Source organism: Typopeltis vanoorti, chromosome 12 (genome assembly GCF_054136105.1).
Source record: "Typopeltis vanoorti isolate ZY-2024b chromosome 12, IOZ_Tvanoo_1.0, whole genome shotgun sequence".
Lineage (NCBI taxonomy): Eukaryota > Metazoa > Arthropoda > Arachnida > Uropygi > Thelyphonidae > Typopeltis > Typopeltis vanoorti.
Window position 1 is genome coordinate 124,634,539 of NC_143560.1, and position 26,244 is coordinate 124,660,782.

Genomic DNA, 26,244 nt, shown 5'->3' on the forward strand with positions numbered 1-26,244 from the left:
CCTCTCCCATTCTATTTAAGTGACCATACCATCTGAGATTAGCTCTGCTAACGCATTCCTGGATGCTGACAATATCAAGTTCTTTCCTAATATCCTCATTTTTAATATGATATTGCCATTGATGCCATCTGTTCACGCCTCTAATCTTTCTCAGGACTCTCATATCTGCGGTCTCTAGTCTTTGGTCAAGTGTTTTACTTCTGACCCAGCTCTCAGATCCATAAGTTAAAATTGGTTTGAACACAGTCTTGTATACAGCTAATTTAGTGTTCCGACTAATTTCTTTCTTATTCCATATGAATTTATTCAATTGACTTCCCACGATACCAGCTTTGCTGATTCTGTTGTCTATTTCTATATTTAGTTTACCATCTTCAGTAAAAATTGTGCCTAAGTAGCTGAAATGTTTTACTTGTTCCACAGGTTCTCCATTCACAACACAGTTGACATTTTCAATGATTCTGCCTATTTTCATTGTCTTTGTCTTTTTATTGCTGACCTTCATACCATATCTATTACAACAGCTATTCAATTTAGTCAGAGAATCTTGCAGACTTGTAGCGGATTTATTTAGAAGTATAACATCATCCGCATAAAGGAAAGAGCTGACATTAACATCTCCAATTTTGATATCAGGTTTAATACCACATTCCTTCATAATGTGATCCATATAGATAATGAATAACAGAGGGGATAATGTACATCCTTGTCTCACACCAGATTTAACATTAAACCATCTTCCTGTACTTCCTTCAATTCTAACTGCTGACTCACAACTCAAATAAAGACTAAGTATTGCTTGATATAATGCCCCATTGACACCATATAACTGCAGCGTATTGAATAGCTTCTCTCTTAGCACCTTGTCATATGCCTTTTCCAAATCGACAAAACTTAAATACAGATCTTTGTTATATTCCCATGCTTTCTCGACTATTTGTCGTAAAGTGAAGATCTGATCCTGACAGCCTCTATTTGGCCTGAATCCAGCTTGTTCTTCACCAAGCTTTTCTTCCACAATTCTTCTCAACCGTTTCTCAAGTATACTTGCATAGATCTTGCCAGGAACACTCAGTAGGGAAATACCTCTGTAATTCTCACATTCAGTTTTATTTCCCTTTTTATATATGGGTACTATGAGAGCTCTACTCCAATCATCGGGAATTCGTCCCTCTGTCCAGGCTTTCTGAACTATGCAGTGCAGCCACTGTAAGACTCTTATACCACCATACTTCAGCATTTCTGGTCGAATATCATCTACTCCTGCTGCCTTTCCACATTTCAAGCCTTTGATGGCTTTTTCTACTTCAAGTATGGATATGTATTCCTGACTGCATGCCTGGTCAGTGTTTTTTATCACTGTGCTGTCATCACTGCTTGTTTCATTTAGCAGTTTTTCAAAGTAATTACTCCATACTTCAAGGATATCTTTTTCTCCTGTTTTCATTTCACCTTTATCATCTCTAATTCCTTTTACAGCACTCTTTCCTCCATTCCTAAGCTTCTTCAACAACCTCCAGAATATTTTGCCACCTTCTTGATATTTATTTTCTATATTCTTGCCAAAGTCCTCCCATGACTTTTGTTTAGCTAGTTTTACACACTGTTTAGCTTTCTTACATTTGTCTCTGTATTCTGTAAGAGTAAAAGCTGACTTATTTGCCAGGAACTTTTTATATGCTTTCTTCTTTTCCTTCACTACCTCTTTAACTTCCTGTGTCCACCAGGGAGTTCTGATTTTTTTATCTTTGCACACAACCTCACCACATGCCTCTCTAGCAGAATCAATCAATGTTTCCTTCAGAGTTTGCCACTGAATCTCCAAGGTTTGATTCCTGTTCTCAAACTCTTTCATTTTCTTTTCAATAATATTTCTGTATTTTAGTCTACAGTTTACATCTGAGAGCTGCTCAACTTTTATTCACTTTAAAACTTTCTTACATGTTATTCTTTTCAATATGAAATTGAATTTTATCCTGCTCAAGACTAAATAGTGATCACTTCCAATTTCAAATCCTCTGTACACTCTGGTGTCCTGCACCAGGGAGAAAACATCACTATCAACAATAACATAGTCAATGAGACTTTTCTTATTCCTAGCCTCTTCTCTCCATGTGAATTTGTGCACATTTTTATGTTGGAACATGGTGTTAGTAATAACCAGTCCATGTCCTGAGCAGAAATCCAACAGATATTTGCCATTATTATTAGCTTTGCTCTTTTCTCCAAATTTTCCCAAAATATTTTTGTATGTCTCACAATCATTTCCTACTCTACTATTTAGATCCCCAACAAGGACCAACTTTTCCTTTTTCATTGTGTCAGTTGCTTTTTCTAAAGCCTCAAAAAATTCCTCCACTTCTACCTTAGTAGAACCTTCTGTGGGACCATAGGCAAAAATAAGTCTCATTGTCCAGTTCCCCATTCTCATATTTGCCCACATTACTCTACTTGAGACTGACTGCCATTCAAGAAGATTAGCCTCGTATTTTGTGTTGAATACTATGGCTACTCCTTCTTTTCCTTGATTTTTCCTGTACCGTATCAATCCATCTATATCTTGGCCTTCCTCTGGGTCGTTTTCCTGCCATCTTCGGAGAAAACACTTGTTTTGCTAATCTTTCCTTGCCCATTCTGTTTAAGTGACCATACCACCTGAGATTAGCTCTGCTAACGCATTCCTGGATGCTGACAATGTCAAGTTCTTTCCTAATATCCTCGTTTTTAATATGATGTTGCCATTGATGCCATCTGTTCATGCCTCTAATCTTTCTCAGGACTCTCATATCTACAGTCTCTAGTCTTTGGTCAAGTGTTTTACTTCTGACCCAGCTCTCAGATCCATAAGTTAAAACTGGTTTGAACACTGTCTTGTATACAGCTAATTTAGTGTTTCGACTAATTTCTCTCTTATTCCATATGAATTTATTCCATTGACTGCCTACCATACCAGCTTTGTTGATTCTTTTGTCTATTTCCATATTTAATTTACCATCTTCAGTAAAAATCGTGCCTAAATACCTGAATGTTTTACTTGTTCCACAGGTTCCCCGTTCACAACACAGTTGACATTTTCATCAAGTCTACCTATTTTCATTGTCTTTGTCTTTTTAATGCTGACCTTCATACCATATCTATTACAACAGTTATTCAGTTTAGTCAGGGAATCTTGCAAACTTGTAGCGGATTTATTTAGAAGTATAACATCATCCGCATAAAGGAAAGAGCTGACATTAACATCTCCAATTTTGATATCAGGTTTAATACCACATTCCTTCATAATGTGATCCATATAGATAATGAATAACAGAGGGGATAATGTACATCCTTGTCTCACACCAGATTTAACATTAAACCATCTTCCTGTACTTCCTTCAATTCTAACTGCTGACTTACAACTCAAATAAAGACTAAGTATTGCTTGATATAATGCCCTATTGACACCATATAACTGTAGCGTATTGAATAGCTTCTCTCTTGGCACCTTGTCATATGCCTTTGACATTAGGTTTGTAAGTAGTGGCAAAATTGTAATTTGTAATTTACAATTTTGCCACTACTTACAAACATATCAACCAAATTTACAACTTATTACCTTCACTTAAGGACAAATTCTCACCCTTGATGTTACCTGGTGTTTATGAGATTCCATGCTCATGCAAATGATCTTACTTTGCACAGACAGGTAGGTCTGTTCAGAAACGCATCTCGGAACATCAAGACCACATTCGTCTTCTTAAACCGCAGAAATCTGGCCTCTCTCAACACGGAATTGAAAATCCAAACCATAGGATCCATTGGGAAAAGGCTAAACTTTTACATAGATCTTTATTTAAACATGAACGTTTATACAAAGAAAGTTCTGAAGCCCTATTACACAGACCAAACCTAAACTGCAACGACGTTCTTACTATTCCTAAAGTATGGGAAATTATCATACAAAACTGTGTTAAATAATTAACGTTTTTTTTTTTTTGTACTACTTTAGCACGTTATGCATGTTTTCATGAGATTCTATTGTAATCATGCATCCTAACTGTATGTTATTCCTAATTTTTGTTTAAATACTGTACTGATGATGTCCTAAGATATAGTTCGCCCACCGATTAGAGGTCCCTCGACACTTCTGCGCATCTCAGAAAAAGGAGAACCCATTCCGATAATAGGGTAATCAGTCTGTATTGTGGGATGAGTTGTTTATTATTACCGGTCGGAAAATTAACTTCTCTTTTATGATTATTGTAAACTATTTTGCTTGTGTAACAGTTGGAAAATTTTACCTATAAAGCACGTAATTTCGCGTGTTGGCAAACCAATTCGGACGTCCTTCATTTCTTTCTCCCCTTCAGCATGAATCGACTATTCTTGGAAAGACGCGAAGCAGGGACCTACAAACGGTGGGCGAACTATACTTAGGATGAAATATTTACAATTAAATAATTTTCACTGTGGTTTATACGTGTGTTTCTTCTAATTATGAGACTGCCTGGCATTCAAGAAGATTAGCCTCATATTTTGTGTTGAATACTATGGCTACTCCTTTTCCTTAATTGTCATTTCCTGAATATAACATTTTGTATTTATTGCTCAGAAAGATCTCACCAGTTTTTGTCTTTTTTGTTTCAGTCAACCCTGTTACGTCGATCTGGTACTTATCTAATTCTTCCGCTAGCTCCATTTCTTTGCCATTCAGGCTTCTTATGTTGATAGTACCAATCTTTAACTCTGGTGATGTTGAGTTGGGGGTGTGCTTTCAGATTTGTTGCAGTAGCTGACTTTTCGCTGTTCGCCCTGGTTCCCTGGCAGAAACAACGGGGGCCTTGTTTAACCAGCGATGCCCCAGCCGGCATGAAGTTTTGTCATGTTGTACCATCATTTTGTATATTGGTTTAAGCCAATAAGAATACAATTTGGTGGGCTAAATCCCAAATTGCCAGACCATCCTCGTTCATTCAGTATCCAGGTAGATACCCAACAGGGTGCACCACGAGAAGGTGGGGATTGGACATTAGGTCAGAAGCCCTGGTCGGTTCTCTGCATTCCTTTAAAGCTATGTGGAGGTCTCCTCTCAGTTATACAGCTTTGACCCTTAAGCACCCCTCTTTTATGTTCGTCTTTATGTTCTTCTGCTAATTGCATAGCATTTTGATGATCATATCTTGTGCTTCCTTTGCAATTGTTTTCCTTACTTTTTTTATTTTAAAGTATTTTCCCAACCTTTCATCATGAGTAAAAGAATTAGTGAGCAAAAAAGTGTAAGTGTGAAAATGATTTGAAAAGTTATAACACTGGAAAAAAAACTTGAAATAATAAAGAAAAATGAACAAGCAAGTCCAGAGCAAAGATAGGACAAGAACACAACATAGGTGAATGAACTATAAGAGCAATTTTAAGCAAAGCTGCTGAGTACAAAGAGAAAGGTAAGCCTGCTTCAAGTTCATCATGCATGCACTCAAAATCAAAGTATTATAATGATTGAATTAGAGGGGTGCGTGTGTGCACGTGTGTTGATTGTAAGCAAATATTGATCCAGGTAAGCACTGACCTTATTAAATCAAAAGCATAAAATCTCTTTGTGAGCTTGAAAAAAAGGGCTATCAGTGATGGAAAAGAAGAATTCCACACTAGTGCTGGGTGGCTTGAGCATTTCAAAAAGAGAAATAGCCTATATAATGTTCTAATCACAGGCGAAGCTGCAAGTACAGATAAGGAAGTAGCTGCAGATTATCCAGAGAATTTGAAGAAGAGGCTATTGTGACCAGCGAATATTTAATGTCAATGAAACCGACCTTTTTTGGAAAGATTATCCAGAGAATTTGAAGAAGAGGCTATTGTGACCAGCGAATATTTAATGTCAATGAAACCGACCTTTTTTGGAAGCAAATACCTTCCAAGACTTTTCGAGCCAATTGAAATTACTGCTAGCAATATGCGAGCCGTTTGGAAGCACATTGTGCAAATGATTTTAGAGGCTTTTCAAATGAATCTAAGTTAATTAAATGTCATTCTCAGAAATTGAGTGATTCCAACCTGTTAAATTTAGATGCACAGCCGGAAGATCCTGAAGAATATGAAGAAAATATAATCACTGACAAGATCATAGAGATTTCACATGAACAATTTGAAAATATTTTTTGTACAATCGAAGTTTTTAAGCAGCAATGCTTAGAAGCTGACCCTGATGAAGAGAGAAGCAATAAAATTTGCAGAAGAATAGAAAAAGCAATAGGGTCATACCGTCAGTTGTATGAAAAAAAGAAACAGAATGCCCACCAAACTACGTTAGCTCAATTCTTTGTTAAGAAGTAGAATAATAAATTTATATTCTGAATATGTTTTATTGTCTTTCTGTTTCATAGTTTTCTTTAACTAGGCCCCGAGATATACCCTAATTCTTTTATTAAAAAAATTAAGGGTCAAAAAAGAAATTTGTGGAATGAATTTTACTTTTTTCCATAGGTTGTTATATTTGGTTAGTGCATTTTCAATTAATGCACCTATTTTAAAGAATGCATTAATCGAGGGATTGCTGTAAATATAACAGCATACTTTCAGACTTAATTCCATTTTTGCTCCATTGAATGCTTTTCTTTTGATCTTTTACTCCATTGCTCTCATTTCTATTAAATAAGTTTCTCTCTTAGCTGGCCTGGTTGGCTGAGTGGTTACCTTATCTGTTCTCCAGCCAAGAGGTTGCGGGTTTGAATCCTGCCAAGGGCATGGATGTTTGTGATCATCCTACTAAACAATTACCGTATGTACTGCTGTGACCTGCAGTATGACCTTTGATGTCTTTGTGCCATAAAAAAAACATATCATATTAAATCAAATTCTCTCTATATATATGTGTGTGTGTGTGTGTGTGTACACATGCATATATGTGTGTTGTCTTCTTCTTTATTGAAATGACCTGTTTTCTGTCATGTAATTCTTTCCTCCTATCAAATAATCACTCCCTGATATATACATAATCTAGATCCTTCTTCTTACACAACCTGGACATTGTGTCTACCAACATGACTCTGACAGTTTTCTATAGCAAAGCTGACTAACAGTTTCACTGTTCTTCATCTTTCATTCTTTGGCTTCATAATGCCTATTATTTCTCTCAGCTTTCTTTCTACACAATTTATGTAACATCTCTTCCTTTTACCAACAGTTGCTTTGTTGGTAAAATGTAAATAAAGTGACTGTTATACCAACAGTCACTTTATTTACATTTTTTCACTTCTTAGCTGAATGTTTTTTTTTTTTTTTATAAGTCACTTCTTTGACACCTCTATTTCTACCTGCTTCAAATCATAAACCAGCATGGGGAATATAAAATATGTATTAATTCTTGTGTGTGTGTTGGGAAGGATTAGGATTTATAATATTAATTCCTAATTATAATGATATCGTATATTGCCTGTTTATCTCTATGGTATAATTTTGATCATGCTTTCATTTTCACAGTAATTATTGTATAATGTGAAATTTTGATTTGTAGGTTATATACATTATTTTTAAAGAGGTTTCTTCAAATATAGGTTATATTACATACTTATACTTCTAGGCTGAAGTTGCTGGAAAATGGCCTTTAAAGTGGTATGCTCCTGAATGTATTTATTATTTCAAATTTAGCAGTAAATCTGATGTGTGGAGTTTTGGAGTGACCATTTGGGAAGCAATGTCTTATGGAGAAAAGCCTTATCAGGTAAAGATATAACAGTTTAGTATTTATGCAGTTATATAATATTTATTGTTTGTGCTATTTGTTTCAGTTGTTAAAATAAATAAAGTTGATAAATATAAATAAAGTGTTCAGACCACTTCTAACTTATTGCTCTGAGAGCTGAGTTTAAGAATAAAACAATTGAATTCTTCTTCTTCTGCAGCTTTTCCCACTTAAGTAGAATTGCTGTTTGTGCTGAGTCTCCTTCACTACTTCCTGTCTTGGGCTGTAGCCACATAAAAGTTCTTCATCCTCAAGTCCTCCTCCACCATCTCCCTCCATCTCTTCTTTGGCCATCTGCGCTTCCTCTTCCCCTGCACATCCATCTGCATGACCTTTCTTCCCAAATACTCTTCCTCCCTCCTCATCACATGACCAAACCATCTCAACCTTGCCTCCTGTGTCTTTGCTCCTAAGTTCGTAACTTTCACTGTTCCCCTTACATAGTCATTTCTCAGATGATCCTTTCTGGTCACACCGCACATCCACCTAAGCATTCTCATCTCCGCTACCTCCATCCTGCTGATGCTATTTTTCCTCAGGGCCACAGTTTCCAAAGCATAAGTCATAGTTGGTCACACATATTCAATAAAACAATTGAATATGACAAAAAAAAAGCTCTTTTCATACATACCTATATGATAACAATGTTTAGTAGCTTCATTTTTTTAATGATTCTGCATTTAATACCATCTGCTCACTCTTCTAATTTTTCTTAGCAAAGACCATAGATATCGGTAGTATAAACTTCTTGCCAGTGAGGATAATTTCTGTGAATCAATCAGAGCTGGTGTTAGGGTCAGATGAGTGGAAGCAATAGTCAGACCAAGGAAAGGAGGAGTAGAAATTCCAGAAGTCATCCCATTTGGCACCTTTGTAGTGCCAGAGGATGCAAGGTCGGTAGTGGTGGGAAGAAGGGTGTTCTGTGAGAGAGGATGGTGGTCTGAGTTTGCCCAGTTCTTATGAACAGTTCAAAAAGAGATCCAGAGTGAATAGGGTTATCGTGAATTTGAGGAGGTAGATGTACAATTTGCATTGGGTCATTACTTATAGCAAAAATTACTTATGTCCAGCTTGTTTGGTAGTGTTAGAAAAGGGGAGGCTATTGGGATTGTGGATGTTTAGGTTGCCTAGGGAGATGATCTCCCTATTTGGATAGCTAGATTGCATTTAGCTGAGTTTCATTGAAAGGAATGTGAATAGGTCTGAGTGGTTATCAGTGTTTGGTAAATGCAACAAGCCAACGTTACTAAATGGGGCAAGGAAATCTTAATCCAGAGAAGGTCAGAAGCAGGGTATTCTAAATTAGCCATTCTCTTGCAGGCTAACACAGACTCAGGTGCCACCTTTGTGGCAAAAAGAATAATGAGTGTGTATTCTGGGCATTGGATATCTTGTTTGGAAGACTGCAAGTAATGGTGAATGTCATTTATGTTTGTTTTAATTCCATGGATGCTAGTAAAGTGGATGTGAAAGTGAGTTTTTAGTGAGGTGATTCTGGCTTGGTTTTGTATGTTGTAATTGGTTGTGATGTGACTTTTTTATTGAGGGAGATTCATTTTTGCTGTGGTGTCACTATCATTGTAAGAGTTTCCTGAATCTAATCATGATTAGATGGAAGGATACAGTGAGAGAAGATAGACTCTCGGACCTCATCTTTAGGCATTGACCTTGCAGAGTATGTGGCCGTGGGATTATGCATCAGTTAACTAGGAATGCTCCTGATTCATTACTGATAGGTTTAAGTCCATGCACTAACTGGCAGCTGTCCTGCAACACCACCATTTTAACTGATGTTATCTCAAAATTGAGGAGGTTATGAATCTCTAAGTATGTTTAGCATGGCTTTGAAGGGTATTATATTACTCGCGCTGCACAAAGAAGAGAGTGGAGGGAGAAAAGAAACCAGAATCCCTGATCTATAGACCAAACATGGCATTTGCCACTTCAGACCTCCAATAAGCCAGGTGGTGGTATTTCACTGGGCAATGAAGGACATCTACTAACTAGTATCTAGTTAACATTTCTTCCAATACTCACTGGTTTCACCAAAGCCCCTCTTTTGTAGAAAGAAACCACACCATAGGAAGAAGGAAGATGCTGTATATTGCACATCCCTGCCCCATTAGTGGCCCATCTAATCTAAGGTAGAGCTCATCTGAAGTAGTTACTTGAACAAAATGAGAGGGAAATGTTTTATTGCTGAAGAATTTAAACATGTTTAAAATTCTTAAGATCCACTAATCTCTTAAGCACATTTAAATTCTTGTTTCTCTTGACAAAAGTTTAAAATAATCAAGAGCAGTCTGAAATTGTCTTTGACTTATTTTGTATGACATGCCACCATCAATTTGAGTGAAATAATTTCGAACAATTGCAGAAAATGGTCATATAGCACTGGATAAACAGTGAATTATTTTTTTTTTATGGGAAATGGTATTAAACAGTAAAATATATATAAGCTCTTTTTTTAAGAAAAAATTGAGAAAGTTATTGTATGCAGACAGTTCCCCACTTATATAAGAGTTACATTCTGTAAACTTGACATTACTTGAATTTTGCATAAGTTGGATTTAAATCCTCACCTGTTAATTACACCCCATTGCTTACATGTATGTGCTGATGCATTAATGTGTTTTAAAGTTATTTTTCTTAGTTTAATTTACAAGATGTGTGCGTACACACATACACAAATTAGATTTAAGCATGGAATTATCAATGCAAAGTAATATAATAAAATATAAATAATATGAATTAAAGAAAAGGAAAAAATGTTTAATTTGGCTATTCAACCTTTTGTATGAAATTATCAAGAGATGACTGAACAGTGACTTCTTTTCATAAAGCTCTTGATAACCAGCTAAAAGCATCATTTTCTTCTCTTTAGACTTTTAGACAATGAGGAATTAGGATCTGTCATCCATTTGCATTCTTCACCTTCACATTGATACCAAAACATTTTTACCAGTGTTATCCAGAAATTTTTGTCATGAAAAAGCATTAGGTTATATTACATTACATAAGTGTCGTGATCCAGAGTGTTGTGTGTGCACATAGCTAGTGGAGCTTATGGTGAAGGCATTTTTAATGTTTGCTGCAATATACAAATCAACTTTGAAATATGCAGCATTATGTACTTGGTGCAGAATTTTTTATTTATTTTTTTTAAGGTATCAGGTACTTAATTTTTTTTTCTCTATAAATTTCATTTTTTATTAGTTTTGATGTCTTTATGCATGGACTCACTTTTTCCATGTCTTTCCTTTTTTTCCTCATGATTTAACTCTACCCCAGTACACACAAATGCTAAAAATTATGAAATGAAAATATATGAATACAAGTAAACAGCACGTCCATGTTCAGTAGTAAGCAAGGTGCATGCATGCATACAACACATAGACTGTCTGTTTTGCAGGCAACCACTGTTAAATGTTGTACAATAAGTAAATTTCTTATGACTAAATTTTTTTTCATAGTCCTTTCTGGATAATTTGTGTAAGTACAGATTTAAATGAGTCAAGAATCAAATTTACATAAATAGGGGATTGACTGTATTCATAATAAAAATTTAAAACATTTTTAATAGTATCTTTATTGCATTACAGAGGAAAAGCACTCAAAGGATTATTTTTTCATTGTCTTTGAAAACCAGTTTTTTAGTTCCTTGCAGTTCACTAATCTCAGAATGTTAAAAACACATGGCAAATATATACAAATATGTTTTTAATATTTCTGTTTCTTATATTTGCCATCCATGCTAGACAGTTTGTTGGTCTGTTTGCTTTTCTACCGCTACGCTGTGGATTGCATGATTATACATACCAGTTACACGTTTTCTTGGATATCTTACTCCATTGTTTTATTTTCAGCTACATATTGTTCGAAGAGTTTACTGATTTTTAGGCCTATGTGATAGATATAGTAGTGAACAGATTAATCTGAACAAGCCAAAGTTGTCAAGTTTTTGGTTTGGTTTTGATTTCAGTTCACAATAACTTTGGTTTGGGTTTATTATTTTTGATTTTAGTTCACTACTTTGGTTGAGTGCTGTGTGTTTTAGCTGTCTCTATGGTGTTTACTAATAGTGTGCATTTTAAATGGTACAAGGAAGTTTACATTCGTAGTGTTTTATTCATTTTGTGTAGCTATTAAATGGATACATCTACAAGAAAGCATTCAAAAATATGTACTCTTTCTCAGCACACATCCATGACTTAGAGACAAATTGCAATGAATGTGGTGTTGGATTGGGTACTGTTCATGTGATTTTAAAGAGGTTTAGGGAGACAGGCACCTTTTCTCTGACAGAAATTGAAAATGTGGATAAAAAAGGAAACGCCACTTACTCAAGATCATTTACTAGTTAGAAAAAGCCAAATGAATCCAAGATTGTCTGGTGTAGACTTAAATAAAGACCTGGCAACTAGCAGGATTAATGTTTCTGATATGACAGTCCATCAAAGATTGTTGAAAGCAGGGAGTACTGCCCATAGACCAAAAAAGAAACAACTGTTGACGAAGACTATGCAGAAAAAGAGGCTCCAGTGGGCAAAAGTGTACAAAGATTGAACTCTTGAGAAGTAGAAGAAGGTCATATTCTCAGATGAGAGCCATTTCTTTGTCCAAGGAGGGCATGTACCCTATATTTGCAAATCAGCAGCTGAGAAGATCTCTCCTGCTCACCTTCAACAAGCTCCTAAACACCCAGCTAAAAAGACGTTCTGGAGTTGTTTTGCACATGATGGTCCAGGATCACTTAGTGACTGTTGACGGTATGATGAAAAAGTAAAAATATTAGTAAAAAAGTGGTTCAACAGAATCTTGCTCCATGTCATACTTCAAAAATGTGATAGAGTTCGTCAAAAATCATACCATTCCAATTGCTTCAGTGGTCAGGATAACTCTCCTGACAGTAACCAAATAGAAAATTTGTGGGCCATAGTGTAAAAGAGACTTGGAAAATTAAATTGTGATACAGAGGATAACTTAATACAATCCATTATAAAAGTATGATTTTGAGATGCAGAAATAAGAAAAATGTGTTCTACATTGGTAGAGTCCATGCCTAAGCGAATTAATGAACTTATTAGGAACAGAGAAGCACATATAAATTATTAGGTAAAGTTGGAGTTTAATTTTTATACTTATTTTCTTGCGAAATTGAAAATTTTCTTTAAAATGTAAGTGTGATTAATTTGTGTTGACTACTGTATATTTACATTTGAATAATAAAGAACAAAACAAGTTTTTGTTAGGATGAAACTCGGGTAATTCAGCCTTCATTTTTATTATCTGTGTTAAGAATGTTCTTCAGTAAAAATAGGAAAAATGATAATTTGAATGCCAGTTATCAGGTGATTAAATTTGGTTAAAAATTCATCCTCAATGAATAGACCTTACAAGCATTCTTAAAGTCCTATATGGATTTGAACCCATTCGGAATGACATGCCTTACAGCTAGAAGTTTTTCTGAATATGTTTCTGAATGTCTTTCTTTTTCAGTGTAGTATGTTAGTAGATGATCATCAAATTCCTGATACATACTTTCAAGGGATGTACAGAATACTATTATAATGCTGCATGATGTTTACATTATTACCAACTTCCTATCAACAGTTTTTCCTCCAAATTAGTTTGCTAATGCTAATTGTCACAACAAAAGTATTATCAGATCTTATATTTCAGTCTTCTAAAGCACTTTGAACTACATCACTCCACCTACATCATCTCTGGGTTCTCATTGGCTGCTGTCTGATAAACATGATTAAGGCATTAGATGCAGTTTAGATTATGAATAGAAACATGGCTATATCTTGCAAGTTGTTCTTAAAGAGATACTTGTACCATGAAGGTTCTTTAATTCACAAGGAAATAAGTAATTAATATTTATTTAAAGCCATATATTTCAGCTTGAATATTACAGGCCATCATCAGTGACAACAGTAGTTAATTACAAGGTAGAATGCAAACATGGATTGATTTCAAAAGTAAGAGCCGCATGATGTTATGCATAAAACAACACAAAGGTATAACTGAGGAAACACATTATTAATTATTCAGTAACTCTATTAAAAAAGAATGTAATGATGTCTATTATTAGAATAAGACTCTCCGATGTCTTAGATAGTGATATATATATGTCACCATCTAAGATATGTGATCTTATTCTAATCGCACATCATTAAAGTTTTTTTTTTAAATACAGTTAATGAATAATTAATAATACTGTTTCAAATCAATCCGTTCTTTGTGTTCTACCTTGTAATTAATTATCATTGCCACTGACGATAGCCTATAATATTCAGGCTGAAATATATGGCTTAAATGTATATGATTTACTTCTTTCTTTGTGTTTTTGTGTGAAATAGAGAAATATATCTTTCAAGGTTAATGGAAGGAAAGGCATAGTTTCTTCTTCTGTTTTGGTATGTAAAGCATAGTTAACTATAAATATTATTAACTCTTATAATATAAATAAATATTAATAATAAATAAATAATATAAATATAAATTATAAAATAAATAAAGTGCAAATAGGAATAATGAAAAGTAAAAGAATAATGTAATGTAAAATAATAGAAAATGATAAAAAGAATCCAATGATTAGACAGTTCTACTTATATAAATAGATGAATGTAGAATAAAAGTCTAGCATGTTGTCTGTAAAATGAAAAAGAATTTGTGAATGTCTAATATTTCACCATATGATTTGCCTTAAAGATTGATGATATATGAATGGGTGTGGGACACTAAGTATCAGACATTTTCATACATGCTCACCCAAATCCATAAGAAGAACCTGGACCTCACATGCTTCCTAACCACAACCTTAGTCAGTTTCCTGTGTTCTGAATTCTCTATCCACTTGGCATGAGCTATAAAATTATTGGTCCCCCTTATCAACTTATCTCCTCTCTTCTATCTATTACCCAGACTTTGAAGACTACATTATCTTATTCTATTATCATATGCAATTCCACAGTGCAAATATCATCTTGATTACCCTCTGCTGACTGAGGATATGAAATAAAAAAAAGTCTAATTGACTATATTCTTGCGGATAGTAATATCTGCATGCTTGTTCAGAACAGTTGATTATACAGAGGATTTTAAATACAAAGTAATCACTATTTAGTTTTTAGCAGGATAAAAAGTAATTTAATATTGAAAAGAAAAATTCTACAAAAATTCTAAAAAAGTGTCAAAGTCGAGCAGTTTTCAGAAGATAACCGTAGACTCAAATATACAACTATTATTCAGGAAAAAAATGGAGGAGGAGTTTGAAAACAAGAACCAAACCTTGAAGACTTAGTGGTAGACTCTGAAAAACACATTGATTAATCTGGTGAAATTCTTTGCAAGGATAGTAAAATCAGAAATCCATGGTGTGTACTCAGGAGGTTAAAGAGGCAGTTGTGGAAAGGGGGGAGAAGCATATCAAAATTCATACCAAGTAAGTCAGCATGTGCTCTGAGAGAATACAGAGAAGAAAAAAAAAAAAAAAAGAAAGCAAAGCAGTGTGTAAAAATAGCTAAACAGAAGTCATTGGAACACTTTGTTAAGAATCTAGATGATGAATATCAGGAAGGTTATCTATTGAAAAAACAAAAAAAAAAAAAAACATAGAAATGAAAGAGTACTGTAAGTACTCTTTCATTTGAAGAACAAGGTGGGTTCAGACCAAATAGCTGTAAAGATCAGATTTTCACTTTAACACAAATAGTTCAGAGTTCAGGGGAATATAACAAAGATATGCATTTAAGTTCTGTAGATCTGGAAAAGGCATTTGACAAGGTGTCAAGAAAAAAGTTGTTAATAGAAAACTAAAATTACAATGTATCCTGTTGATTTATTTACCTGTTGAAGTGGGGGAGTGCATCTAGTATGAATGAATGAGTTTAAGAGAAGGTATGACAACTGGTATTGATGATATCTGGCCTCTGCATTGAGTCCTTGACTCACTGGAAGTCTCTGGAACTGGAAGTGAGTGCATCTAGTATGAATGAATGAGTTTAAGAGAAGGTATGACAACTGGTATTGATGATATCTGGCCTCTGCATTGAGTCCTTGACTCACTGGAGGTCTCTGATAATGAACATGTAGATTTTTCGACCAGAAAAGGAATGTGACAAATGATAACTCATACTGGGTTTAATAGGTCATGATAGTATAGTTAAACCAACTAGTTTTGCCACATGTGCTAGTGGTAAAATCAGGATGCTTGGCTTAAGGTGAAATGTGGCAAAACTAGTTGGTTTAAGTGTCTATATTATCACTATTAAACCCAGTGTCAGTTATCATTTATCTCTGATAATGATAATATGGGATAAATGGAACATTATACAGAGCAATATATAACCTGTACTTAAGATGTAAATCAGTTGTTAGAATTGAAGGGGGTATAGAAAGATAGTTTGATGTTAAATCGGGAGTAAGACATGGATGTATGCTATTTCCACCGTTATTCATTTATATGGATCCTTAATGAAGCGAAGGATGTTGAAACTGGAAATATTCAACTCAGCTCTTTAGTTTGTGCAGATGATGTTATACTTTTAAATAAATCTAGTATGAAATCTGTGAGAGTCTACTGAAATGAATAACTGCTACAACAAATCTGGCAAGAAAATCAGGAATAAAAAGACAACATATGAAAATATGCAGGAAAATTGAAAACATCATACTGTACTCTCAATGGAGAACCTATATAGCAAGTGAAATACTTCAGCTATTTAAGCACTGTTTTTCATGAAGATGAAAAATTAAATATGGAAATAGACAACAACAGAATAAGCAAAGCTTGTGTGGTTGTTAATAAGAGAAGATTTAGGCAAAAACACTAAATTAACTGCATCGAAGATAGTTTTCAAACCAATTTTAACTTATGGGATGGATTAGAAATAAAACAATGGATCAAAGATTAGAGATGACAGATAATAAAGTTTTGAGAACGATTAAGGGAATAAATAGATGGCATCTACAACAGAATCATATTGTTAGTATTCTGGAATGTGTGAACAGAGCTAATCTGCTCACACATTCTTGAATGCTAACAGTAGTGTGGTATAGTCACTTAAAAAAATGAGAGAGGAAAGATTATCAAAGCTTGTTATAGCAGAACAAAAGACCAGAGAAAGACCAAAAACTAGGTAGATTGATGCAGTTAGAATTACCTCAGAAGAATGGAATTATAAAATCTGATCACTATCTAAGTCCTGACAGACTACTTTGGAGGTAGATTTGTTAATAGAAAATTAGTAATGATGTGAACCTTATGTAATATTATCATAGTATCCCATACCTCCCTTGAGGGTACATATCTGAAATTTGATAATGATGAACACTTCTCTCCTGCTCAATTCCTAACACTTTATAAATCCCATATCCATCCAACCTTAGTATGCTGTTCTTACATTTGGGTGGTGCACCCAATACCTCTCTGAGAATACTCAGTTATATCTAGAAGAGGATATTGTGCTTATAGATACCCCTATCAGATTCTGTCTAATCTCATAAATGCTCTGTTTCTGCATTATGCCTTTTTTTATAGGTATTTTCATAAGTACTGCTCCACCTTACTGGCCATTGTCATTCCTCCAGTCATGTGAGAACACAAATACTGCTAGTCACCATTCATGTACAGTTCAGCTCTGTTCTTTGGAAAAGTATTCCTCATACTGTTTTTTCCCCAGTGAATACAATCTCCAGCTTTTCAAAATAACACATCGAAATATTCCTTCTTACTCACTAATTACTTACCCCCATGTGTCAGTGTTTTGTTATAGATTTTATAACCTTTTGTGTGTGTGTGTGTGTGATAAAATAAATAAAAACTAATTTCTTGAGAATGTATTATGTGAAGGATCACTACCAGACAGGAGCTAGTCATGAAGATAATTCACATGCTTTGCACACACTTTTGTGAAATAAGGATGAAAACATGAATATAATTTCGTGTTCAGGTATAATTTAGTTTTCTACCCATTGAAAGAACCTGCTGTAGGTATATCTAAGATCATCAACAATTCCTCAGTTTTAGTTGAATGAAAGAAACTGATGCCTATTGATGAAGTAAAATTTAATAATTAACTCAGTTATTATTCATACACTCATGTTTCTTTCGTTAAACTAACATATGAATCAGCAACTATTACACTGAGTGCTACTTCCAAACTGGGAACAAAGAATTACTGTTCGTACTCTCTGCTAAAGTGATTTAGTTTTTCTTGCTTTTCTACTTGAATCTGTTCTGGTTAATTTTATTTTCTTTCTGTTTTTTATGATTCTTCACCCACAAAGGTTGCAAACCTTTTGTACTCTGGATGTATTAAGGATTAGAGCCTTGCTAAAGACTTCCATAATCCAAGCTACACAGTAGGATAAGTAATAACTAAATAATAATAAGAAAAACAAAACTATTGAGTCTGGACATTGTTATTGTTTACTGCTTAATGGAATTTAAATTTGCAATAATTTATTATTCCTGGATATTACAGGGAATGGTTGGAAGGGAAATCCTTCAGATGTTTGAACAAAATGAAAGGTTGCCACAGCCAGAACACTGTCCACCAGCAGTTTATGAAATAATGAGGAGCTGTTGGAAATATAAGTAAATAGTTCTATCTTGCTTTTTTTCCCCTAGTTTACAATTAATGTGAAGTTATAATTGTTTTACAAGATGGAATATGTATCAAGTTATATTATTATTGATATTATTATTATGAACATCTTACCTCCATAGAGTCAGAGACTCATCGTGGGATGTACACACACTATTGCACATAATGCTCATCCTCATCCAACCGTGCCTTAAACTGATTCAATGTGTCTACATTCACAATACGCTCAGACAATGCATTCCACTCACCAACTACTCCGCATGCAAAGAACCTTCTCCTCACTCATCTGCTCACACCCTCCTTATATAGTTTCCAGCGATGGCCTCTTGTTCTTATCCCCCCCCCCCCTCATTCTATGAAAACTCTCTTCCATGTCAACCTGATTAACCCCTGACTAGCTTATATCTTAATCATACCCTCCCCTTCCTCCTATTCACGAGGCTTTGCAATTTACATTCTCCCAATCTGTCCTCGTACTCCACATTCCAAAGACCACTGACTACCTTTGTGAATCTTCTCTGGACTCTTTGCAACATATCTTCGTCACCCATGAAAACCCAGCAACCAAATCTGTGCACAGTAATCCACGAGGCCTGATCAAGGCCTTATACAATGGCATCATAACCTCTTTATTTCTGCATGTTATTGCCATTATTTGATGGGACTTCTTCACAACTTGTGCAGTGTGACCCCTGAATTTGGTCCACCACCACTCCCAGATCTCTCATCTCCTCTACTTCCTTTAAAGTTTTCCCACCAAGTGTATACTTTGCATCCCCATCGTTTCTTACCAAATCTCAAAACCGTACACTTTGCAACATTGAACTGATAGTTCCACTTACCTGCCCATTCATGCAGTCTATTCAAGTTCTCCTGTAAGGCCATAATATCTGCTTGACTCTGCATTGCTCTCCCCAATTTTGCACAATCTGCAAACAGCTGAAAATTACTAGTTAAACTCATCCCAATATTTGTTGATTTAATTTTAACGGTATAAATGCAAACACAGATTGATAAGAAAATAACTATTTATTGACTTAATTGCTAATATTTCGCTGGTATTCTATCCAGCATCTTCAAAGCACACAAACAAAGTTTGTTGCAGTAGCGTGACAACCATAATCCGGTATAACAGTGGGACTAGTATGAGCAATTGTAGCGTGCGACACAAAGAAATCCTCCCTACTGTCTACCACAACTACAACAAAACTGTCACCATCTCATACATTAAAGGCACATCTGAAAAGATATCTAGAGTGCTTAACAAACGCCAACTACACACCATATTTAAACCTTATATGAAATTGGCAACTTTCATCCGTTCACCTAAGGACAGATTCTCTCCTTTATCACATCCAGGAGTCTATGAAGTGCCCTTTTTGTGTCATCGAGCCTACTATGGACAGACAGGAAGAACTGTGGACACAAAAAATATATCCGGCACTTTTGCTATAGCAAGTAAGTCAGGTCTAGCAGACCACGCTTTGGATACCCTCCCAAGTCAGAGAGGGTGTTCCTGAAATCAACAGAAGCCTTAAAACATACTCCAAACCTCAACAAGTATGTCTGTATAAATCTACCAAAGATTTGGGAGACAGTCATCCTAAGACCAAATTAATACCTGCTTTCTCTCTTGGTTTTTTTTTCTCTTTTTTTTTTTTTTCCCAACTTAGATGGCTCCTAATTAGGACTTTAGTTTTTGTGTTGCATGCTGCAATTGCTCATACTAGTCCTATTGTTATACCGGATTGTGGTTGTCGTGCTACTGTAACAAACTTTGTTTGTCTGTGCTCTGAAGATGCTGGTGGTGCGTCATATCCTGTCCTTAAGTGTCCTTTCTTATCTTTATCACAACTATATATATATATATATATTATAACTCTTACTTCTATCCCACACTTATTATTTCCAGGTTAATCCTTTCTTATCAATAACACTACTGGCCGAATCCCTGATAAGAGTGAAGCTGTTGTTTTGTGAGACAAAGAAATGTAAATGGCGGATGCCTATTTCTTTGTCTCAGCACTGGTTCTATCTCCCTTTTTAAATTCAGAGAAAATTTATTTGTATATGCTGCGCCACCCTGAATCCTAGGATATACTAAAATGTAGGACCAAGAAGTTAGAAACCAGTCAGTGTTCACTCATCTCAGCTATAAATTTACAACTTGCAGTCATGACCTTATATTATACAGTTTCCCGCACTTTTGTGGTTCGGTATATCTTATGAGCAAGTGCAGTAGGATGAAGTACGGGCAAGACAACATTCACATTAAAACAAAACATTTTAATTACAGTTAGAATTCATATATTACACTTAGAAGCACTTAGTTAATCATTCAACTAAATTTCATATACAGTATTAACACTCGTACATAGTTAATTATCCCTTTTCATGAATTTCTATCTTAGAAACATAAATACTAACATTTAATCACTTAGTCTCAATTTCCTACTCTAACCACTTAAGTTTTACTCTTAATACTTATCAAATTCCATTCATAATTCTCTTTAACAATCCTATTCAAATTTTACATGTATCTCAGATCTAATTGCGAACATTTGTAATTCACTCTCTTTCAAAATACATTTATGAGACACTATTATATTTCCTTCTAAATCTATCAGCAACAGTTCAAAGAAATGTCTCTTAGCACACACATTAAAGTCTTCTCATTCAATTCTTTAGTTAGTAGACATAAAGTTTTCACCTTACCAATTTGCTGGATATTCTAATTTGGCCACTTCAATTCTTTCGTCAGACAACTACCTTATATGATCACTTTTCTTCACACTTCCTCGGGATTTTCTATATGATCTCCCTCTATACTTCAACTGGAATTATTCTGTAGTTTTCCACTATCAGGATCTGCTGGGCTTTTATTTCCGACTGGTAAGTTCTCTTGGTCATTCGGTCGTAACGTCCACGAACAAAGGAAACCCACGTGGAGGCTCCATACCAGCTGGACTTCCGTGGCACAGGAATACAGCAGCAGGAAAACGTCTAAAAGCCTGGTTCGCAGTGTTACATCCACTTTTAAACACTGCGCTGTTTCTCTCTTTCGCCATCGATGTGTACGACATGCTTTCACTACGTCACGCGGCACTTAGTGCCGCTCGCGGAATCCTTTCGTAACTCTCGTAGCGTCACGGTGGGGGGGGGGGGGGGGCAAAAGCACCGTGCTACATTAACAGATATACTAGTACATTCACCACGTGTCTTAGAAGTCGGCCGTTTCACATTTAGATTATTATACCCAGCAAATGGTTAGTTGTTCACACGGTATTTTAGACTAAGCAACTATATAATAATAATACAATGAAATTTCACATTACTAAATAAGATATATACAACTAAATTACAATTTCTATACAGTGCATCTTTATTTCTGATGAATCATTATTTTTCTCAAGAGAGTGACAACAATGTTAAGTCCTCTGACTTAACACCGGATAGAATACCAGCGAAATATTAGCAATTAAGTCAATTAACAGTTATTTTCTTATCAATCTGTGTTCGCATCTGTACCATTAAAATCCAATCAACATGTACAACGAACACAAGTCTTTCCACATGGTTCAATCCAATATCGTTAGCATACAAATTGAATAACACTGGTCCCATAACTGATCCATGTGCTACACCACTGATGACCTTCCTCTTTTGGGATATTGCACTCCCATGTAACTTTCTGATACCTATCTGACAGCCAGTCACTGATCCAACTCAGAATTCTATTATCTAATCCGATCTGATTCAGTTTATATAACAGCTTGTCATGTAGCACTCTATCAAAAGCTTTTGCAAAATCCAAGTACATCACTGTATATGCATCTCCCTTGTCGAAGGTATTTCTCACCTTGTTCTAGTACATAAGTAAGTTAGTAAAAGATGATCTCTCTTCAACAAACCCATGCTGATAACCATAGAGAATACTACTGTTATCAATCCATTTCTGTATCCTACTTCTTGCCAATTGCTCTAGTACCTTCACCACAACTCCAGATATACTGACTGGCCTATAATTTGAAGCCACAGCCTTATCACCATCTTTATACAGTAGAACATTTTTATCCTCCTTTCACTTCCTTGGAACCTGTGCTGTTGCAAGACTTTTTTTAAACAGGCACGCCAATGCTATTGCCAATTCCCTGGAACATTCCCTTAAGGCATGTGGTGATATGTCATCAAATCCTATCTCCTTATTGACGTCAATGTTATTTATTTCCTCAAATACCTCCTGCTCACTCACAATTAAGCCATCCTCTACTATGTCCTCTACACTTAAGTTCTTCGTGATTCCACCCTTATAAATTTATCACTGAATACCTCAACTTCTTTCTGTTAATACTGCGCTTTTGTTTTCCTTACTAAATGAGTCACTCTCCTGGCTTGTTCTTCAAACTCTTCTGTGTAACTGATTATTACCATTATTCATTCTGTACTGGCTCCAAAGTACCTTCTTTGAGATTTCATGCTTAAGTCCCTCATTCATCCATTTTACACCTTATTCAGCTCTTTGTCCTTGGGAATGCATTTACACATTGATGCTGTTATGCATTTCTTTGTCAGTTCCCAAGCAGCATTTATTTCCTTACTGCTCAACTCCTCATTCTATGCTATAACTCTAAGCTGTCTCCTAAGTTTGTCATAATCACCAGCCTTATAATTCCACATATATCCTTTCCTCACAGAGGTCTGCATATGGCTAGCCACAACTCAAGTGATCATTTTATGATCACTCTCACTAACTGGAGGAAAATTTGAAACCCCACTCACAATTACATCCTCTATTGAAATGATCAGATCTAAAACTCCTGATCCTTGTCTGCCCTCCTTTACACGCTGCCTGAGAAATTCATTTTCCTTATTCCCAAATGTTATTTTTTCATTCTAATCTATACTGCCATAATTAAAATCACCCATAATAATTGCCCTTCCTTTGTTCACTAATCTAAGTTGTTTATACATTTCTTCATCCCTCTACCCTCCACATTTCCTGGCCTATAGCAACATCCAACTAAATATGCCTTCCTGTCAACCTCCACATTACACCACACTGCATCATAACCATCATCATCAAATTCCTGCCATGTACCCTCAAGGGGTGTACAGGATATGATAGTACCACGTGAAAAAAAATACATCATTACTAACTTCCTATCTACAATTTTCCTCCAAATCAGTCTGTTACTTGACAAGACTCCAACATTATCAGATCTTATATTTCTATCGTCTAAGGCACTTTGTACTGTATCAATCCACCTATATCTTGGTCTTCCTCTGGGTCGCCTTGCTGCCAACCTGGCAGAGAACACTTGTTTTGCTAATCTTTATTTGCCCATTCTGTTTAAGTGACCATACCACCTGAGATTAGCTCTGCTAACGCATTCCTGGATGCTGACAATGTCAAGTTCTTTCCTAATATCCTCATTTTGAATATGATATTGCCATTGAGGCCATCTGTACATGCCTATAATCTTTCTCAGGACTCTCATATCTACAGTCTCTAGTCTTTGGTCAAGTGTTTTACTTCTAACCCAGCTCTCAGATCCATAAGTTAAAACTGGTTTGAACACTGTCTTGTATAAGCTAATTTAGTGTTCTGACTAATTTCTCTCTTATTCCATATGAATTTATTCAATTGACTTCCCACCATACCAGCTTTGCTGATTCTGTTGTCTATTTCTATATTTAATTTACCATCTTCACTAAAAAATCGTGCCTAAGTAGCTGAAATGTTTTACTTGTTCCACAGGTTCCCCATTCACAACACACTTGACATTTTCAATGATTCTGCCTATTTTCATTGTCTTTGTCTTTTTAATGCTGACCTTCATACCATGTCTATTACGAGAGTTATTCAATTTAGTCAGAGAATCTTGCAGACTTGTAGCAGATTTATTTAGAAGTATAACATCATCTGCATTAAAGCAAAGAGCTGACATTAACATCTCCAATTTTGATATCATGTTTAATACCACTTTCCTTCATAATGTGATCCATATAGATAATGAATAACAGAGGGGATAATGTATATCCTTGTCTCACACCAGATTTAACATTAAACCATCTTCCTGTACTTCCTTCAATTCTAACTGCTGACTTACAACTCAAATAAAGACTAAGTATTGCTTGATATAATGCCCTATTGACACCATATAACTGTAGCGTATTGAATAGCTTATCTCTTGGCACCTTGTCATATGCCTTTTCCAAATCGACAAAACTTAAATACAGATCTTTGTTATATTCCCATGCTTTCTCGACTATTTGTCGTAAAGTGAAGATCTGATCCTGACAGCCTCTATTTGGCATGAATCCGGCTTGTTCTTCACCAAGCTTTTCTTCCACAATTCTTCTCAACCGTTTCTCAAGTATACTTGCATAGATCTTGCCAGGAACACTCAGTAGGGAAATACCTCCGTAATTCTCACATTCAGTTTTATTTCCCTTTTTATATATGGGTACTATGAGAGCTCTACTCCAATCATCTGGAATCTGTCCCTCTGTCTAGGCATTCTGAACTATGCAGTGCAGCCACTGTAAGATTTTTATACCACCATACTACAGCATTTCTGGTCGAATATCATCTACTCCTGCTGCCTTTCCACATTTCAAGCCTTTGATGGCTTTTTCTACTTCAAGTATGGATATGTATTCCTGACTGCATGCCTGGTCAGTGTTTTTTACCACTGTGCTGTCATCACTGCTTGTTTCATTTAGCAGTTTTTCAAAGTAATTACTCCATACTTCAAGGATATCTTTTTCACCCGTTTTCATGTCACCTTTATCATCTCTAACTCCTTTTACAGCACTCTTTCCTCCATTCCTAAACTTCTTCAACAACCTCCAGAATATTTTGCCACCTTCTTGATATTTATTTTCTATATTCATGCCAAAGTCCTCCCATGACTTTTGTTTAGCTAGTTTTACACAGTGTTTAGCATTCTTGCATTTGTCTCTGTATTCTCTAAGAGCACAAGCTGACTTATTTGACAGGAACTTTTGATATGCTTTCTTCTTTTCCTTCACTGCCTCTTTAACTTCCTGTGTCCACCATGGAGTTCTAATTTTTCTATCCTTGCAGCCACTTCACTACATGCCTCTCTAGCTGAATCAATCAGGGTTTTCTTCAAGGCTTGTCACTGAATCTCCAAGATTTGGTTTCTGTTCTCAAACTCTTTCATTTTTCCTTAAATAATCTTTGTGTATTTTAGTCTATAGTCAACCGTTTCTCAAGTATACTTGCATAGATCTTGTCAGGAACAGACCTTGCTCACATCTGAGAGCAGCTCAACTTTTATTTGCTTTAAAACTTTCTTACATGTCATTGTTTTCGATATGAAATTCAATTTTATCCTGCTCAAGACCAAATAGTGATCACTTCCAATTTCAAATCCTTTGTACACTCTGGTGTCCTGCACCAGGAAGAAAACATCACTATCAACAATAACATAGTCAATGAGACTTTTCTTATTCCTTGCCTCTTCTCTCCATGTGAATTTGTGCACATTTTTATGTTGGAACATGGTGTTAGTAATAACCAGTCCATGTCCTGAGCAGAAATCCAACAGGTATTTGCCATTATTATTAGCTTTTCTCTTTTCTCCAAATTTTCCCAAAATATTTTTGTATGTCTCACAATCATTTCCTACGCTGCTATTTAGATCCCCAACAAGGACCAACTTTTCCTTTTTCATTGTGTTAGTTGCTTTTTCTAAAGCCTCAAAAAATTCCTCCACTTCTACCTTAGTAGAACCTTCTGTGGGACCATAGGCACAAATAAGTCTCATTGTCCAGTTCCCCATTCTGATATTTGCCCACATTACTCTTCTTGAGACTGACTGCCATTCAAGAAGATGAGCCTCGTATTTTGTGTTGAATATTATGGCTACTCCTTCTTTTCCT

The 26,244-nt window shown here is 35.4% G+C and overlaps 1 protein-coding gene across 1 annotated transcript in view; it reads left to right on the plus strand.

The window, feature by feature from the left end:
* The window catches only part of LOC150101205 (uncharacterized), a 242,979-nt gene that overhangs the window by 214,936 nt on the left and 1,799 nt on the right, over positions 1–26,244 (plus strand). Inside the window, exons 13-14 of the mRNA XM_090402189.1 lie at positions 7,556–7,696; positions 18,211–18,323. Of these exons, the coding sequence (XP_090258315.1) occupies positions 7,556–7,696; positions 18,211–18,323 (254 nt within the window). The remainder of the gene's footprint in view (positions 1–7,555; positions 7,697–18,210; positions 18,324–26,244) is intronic.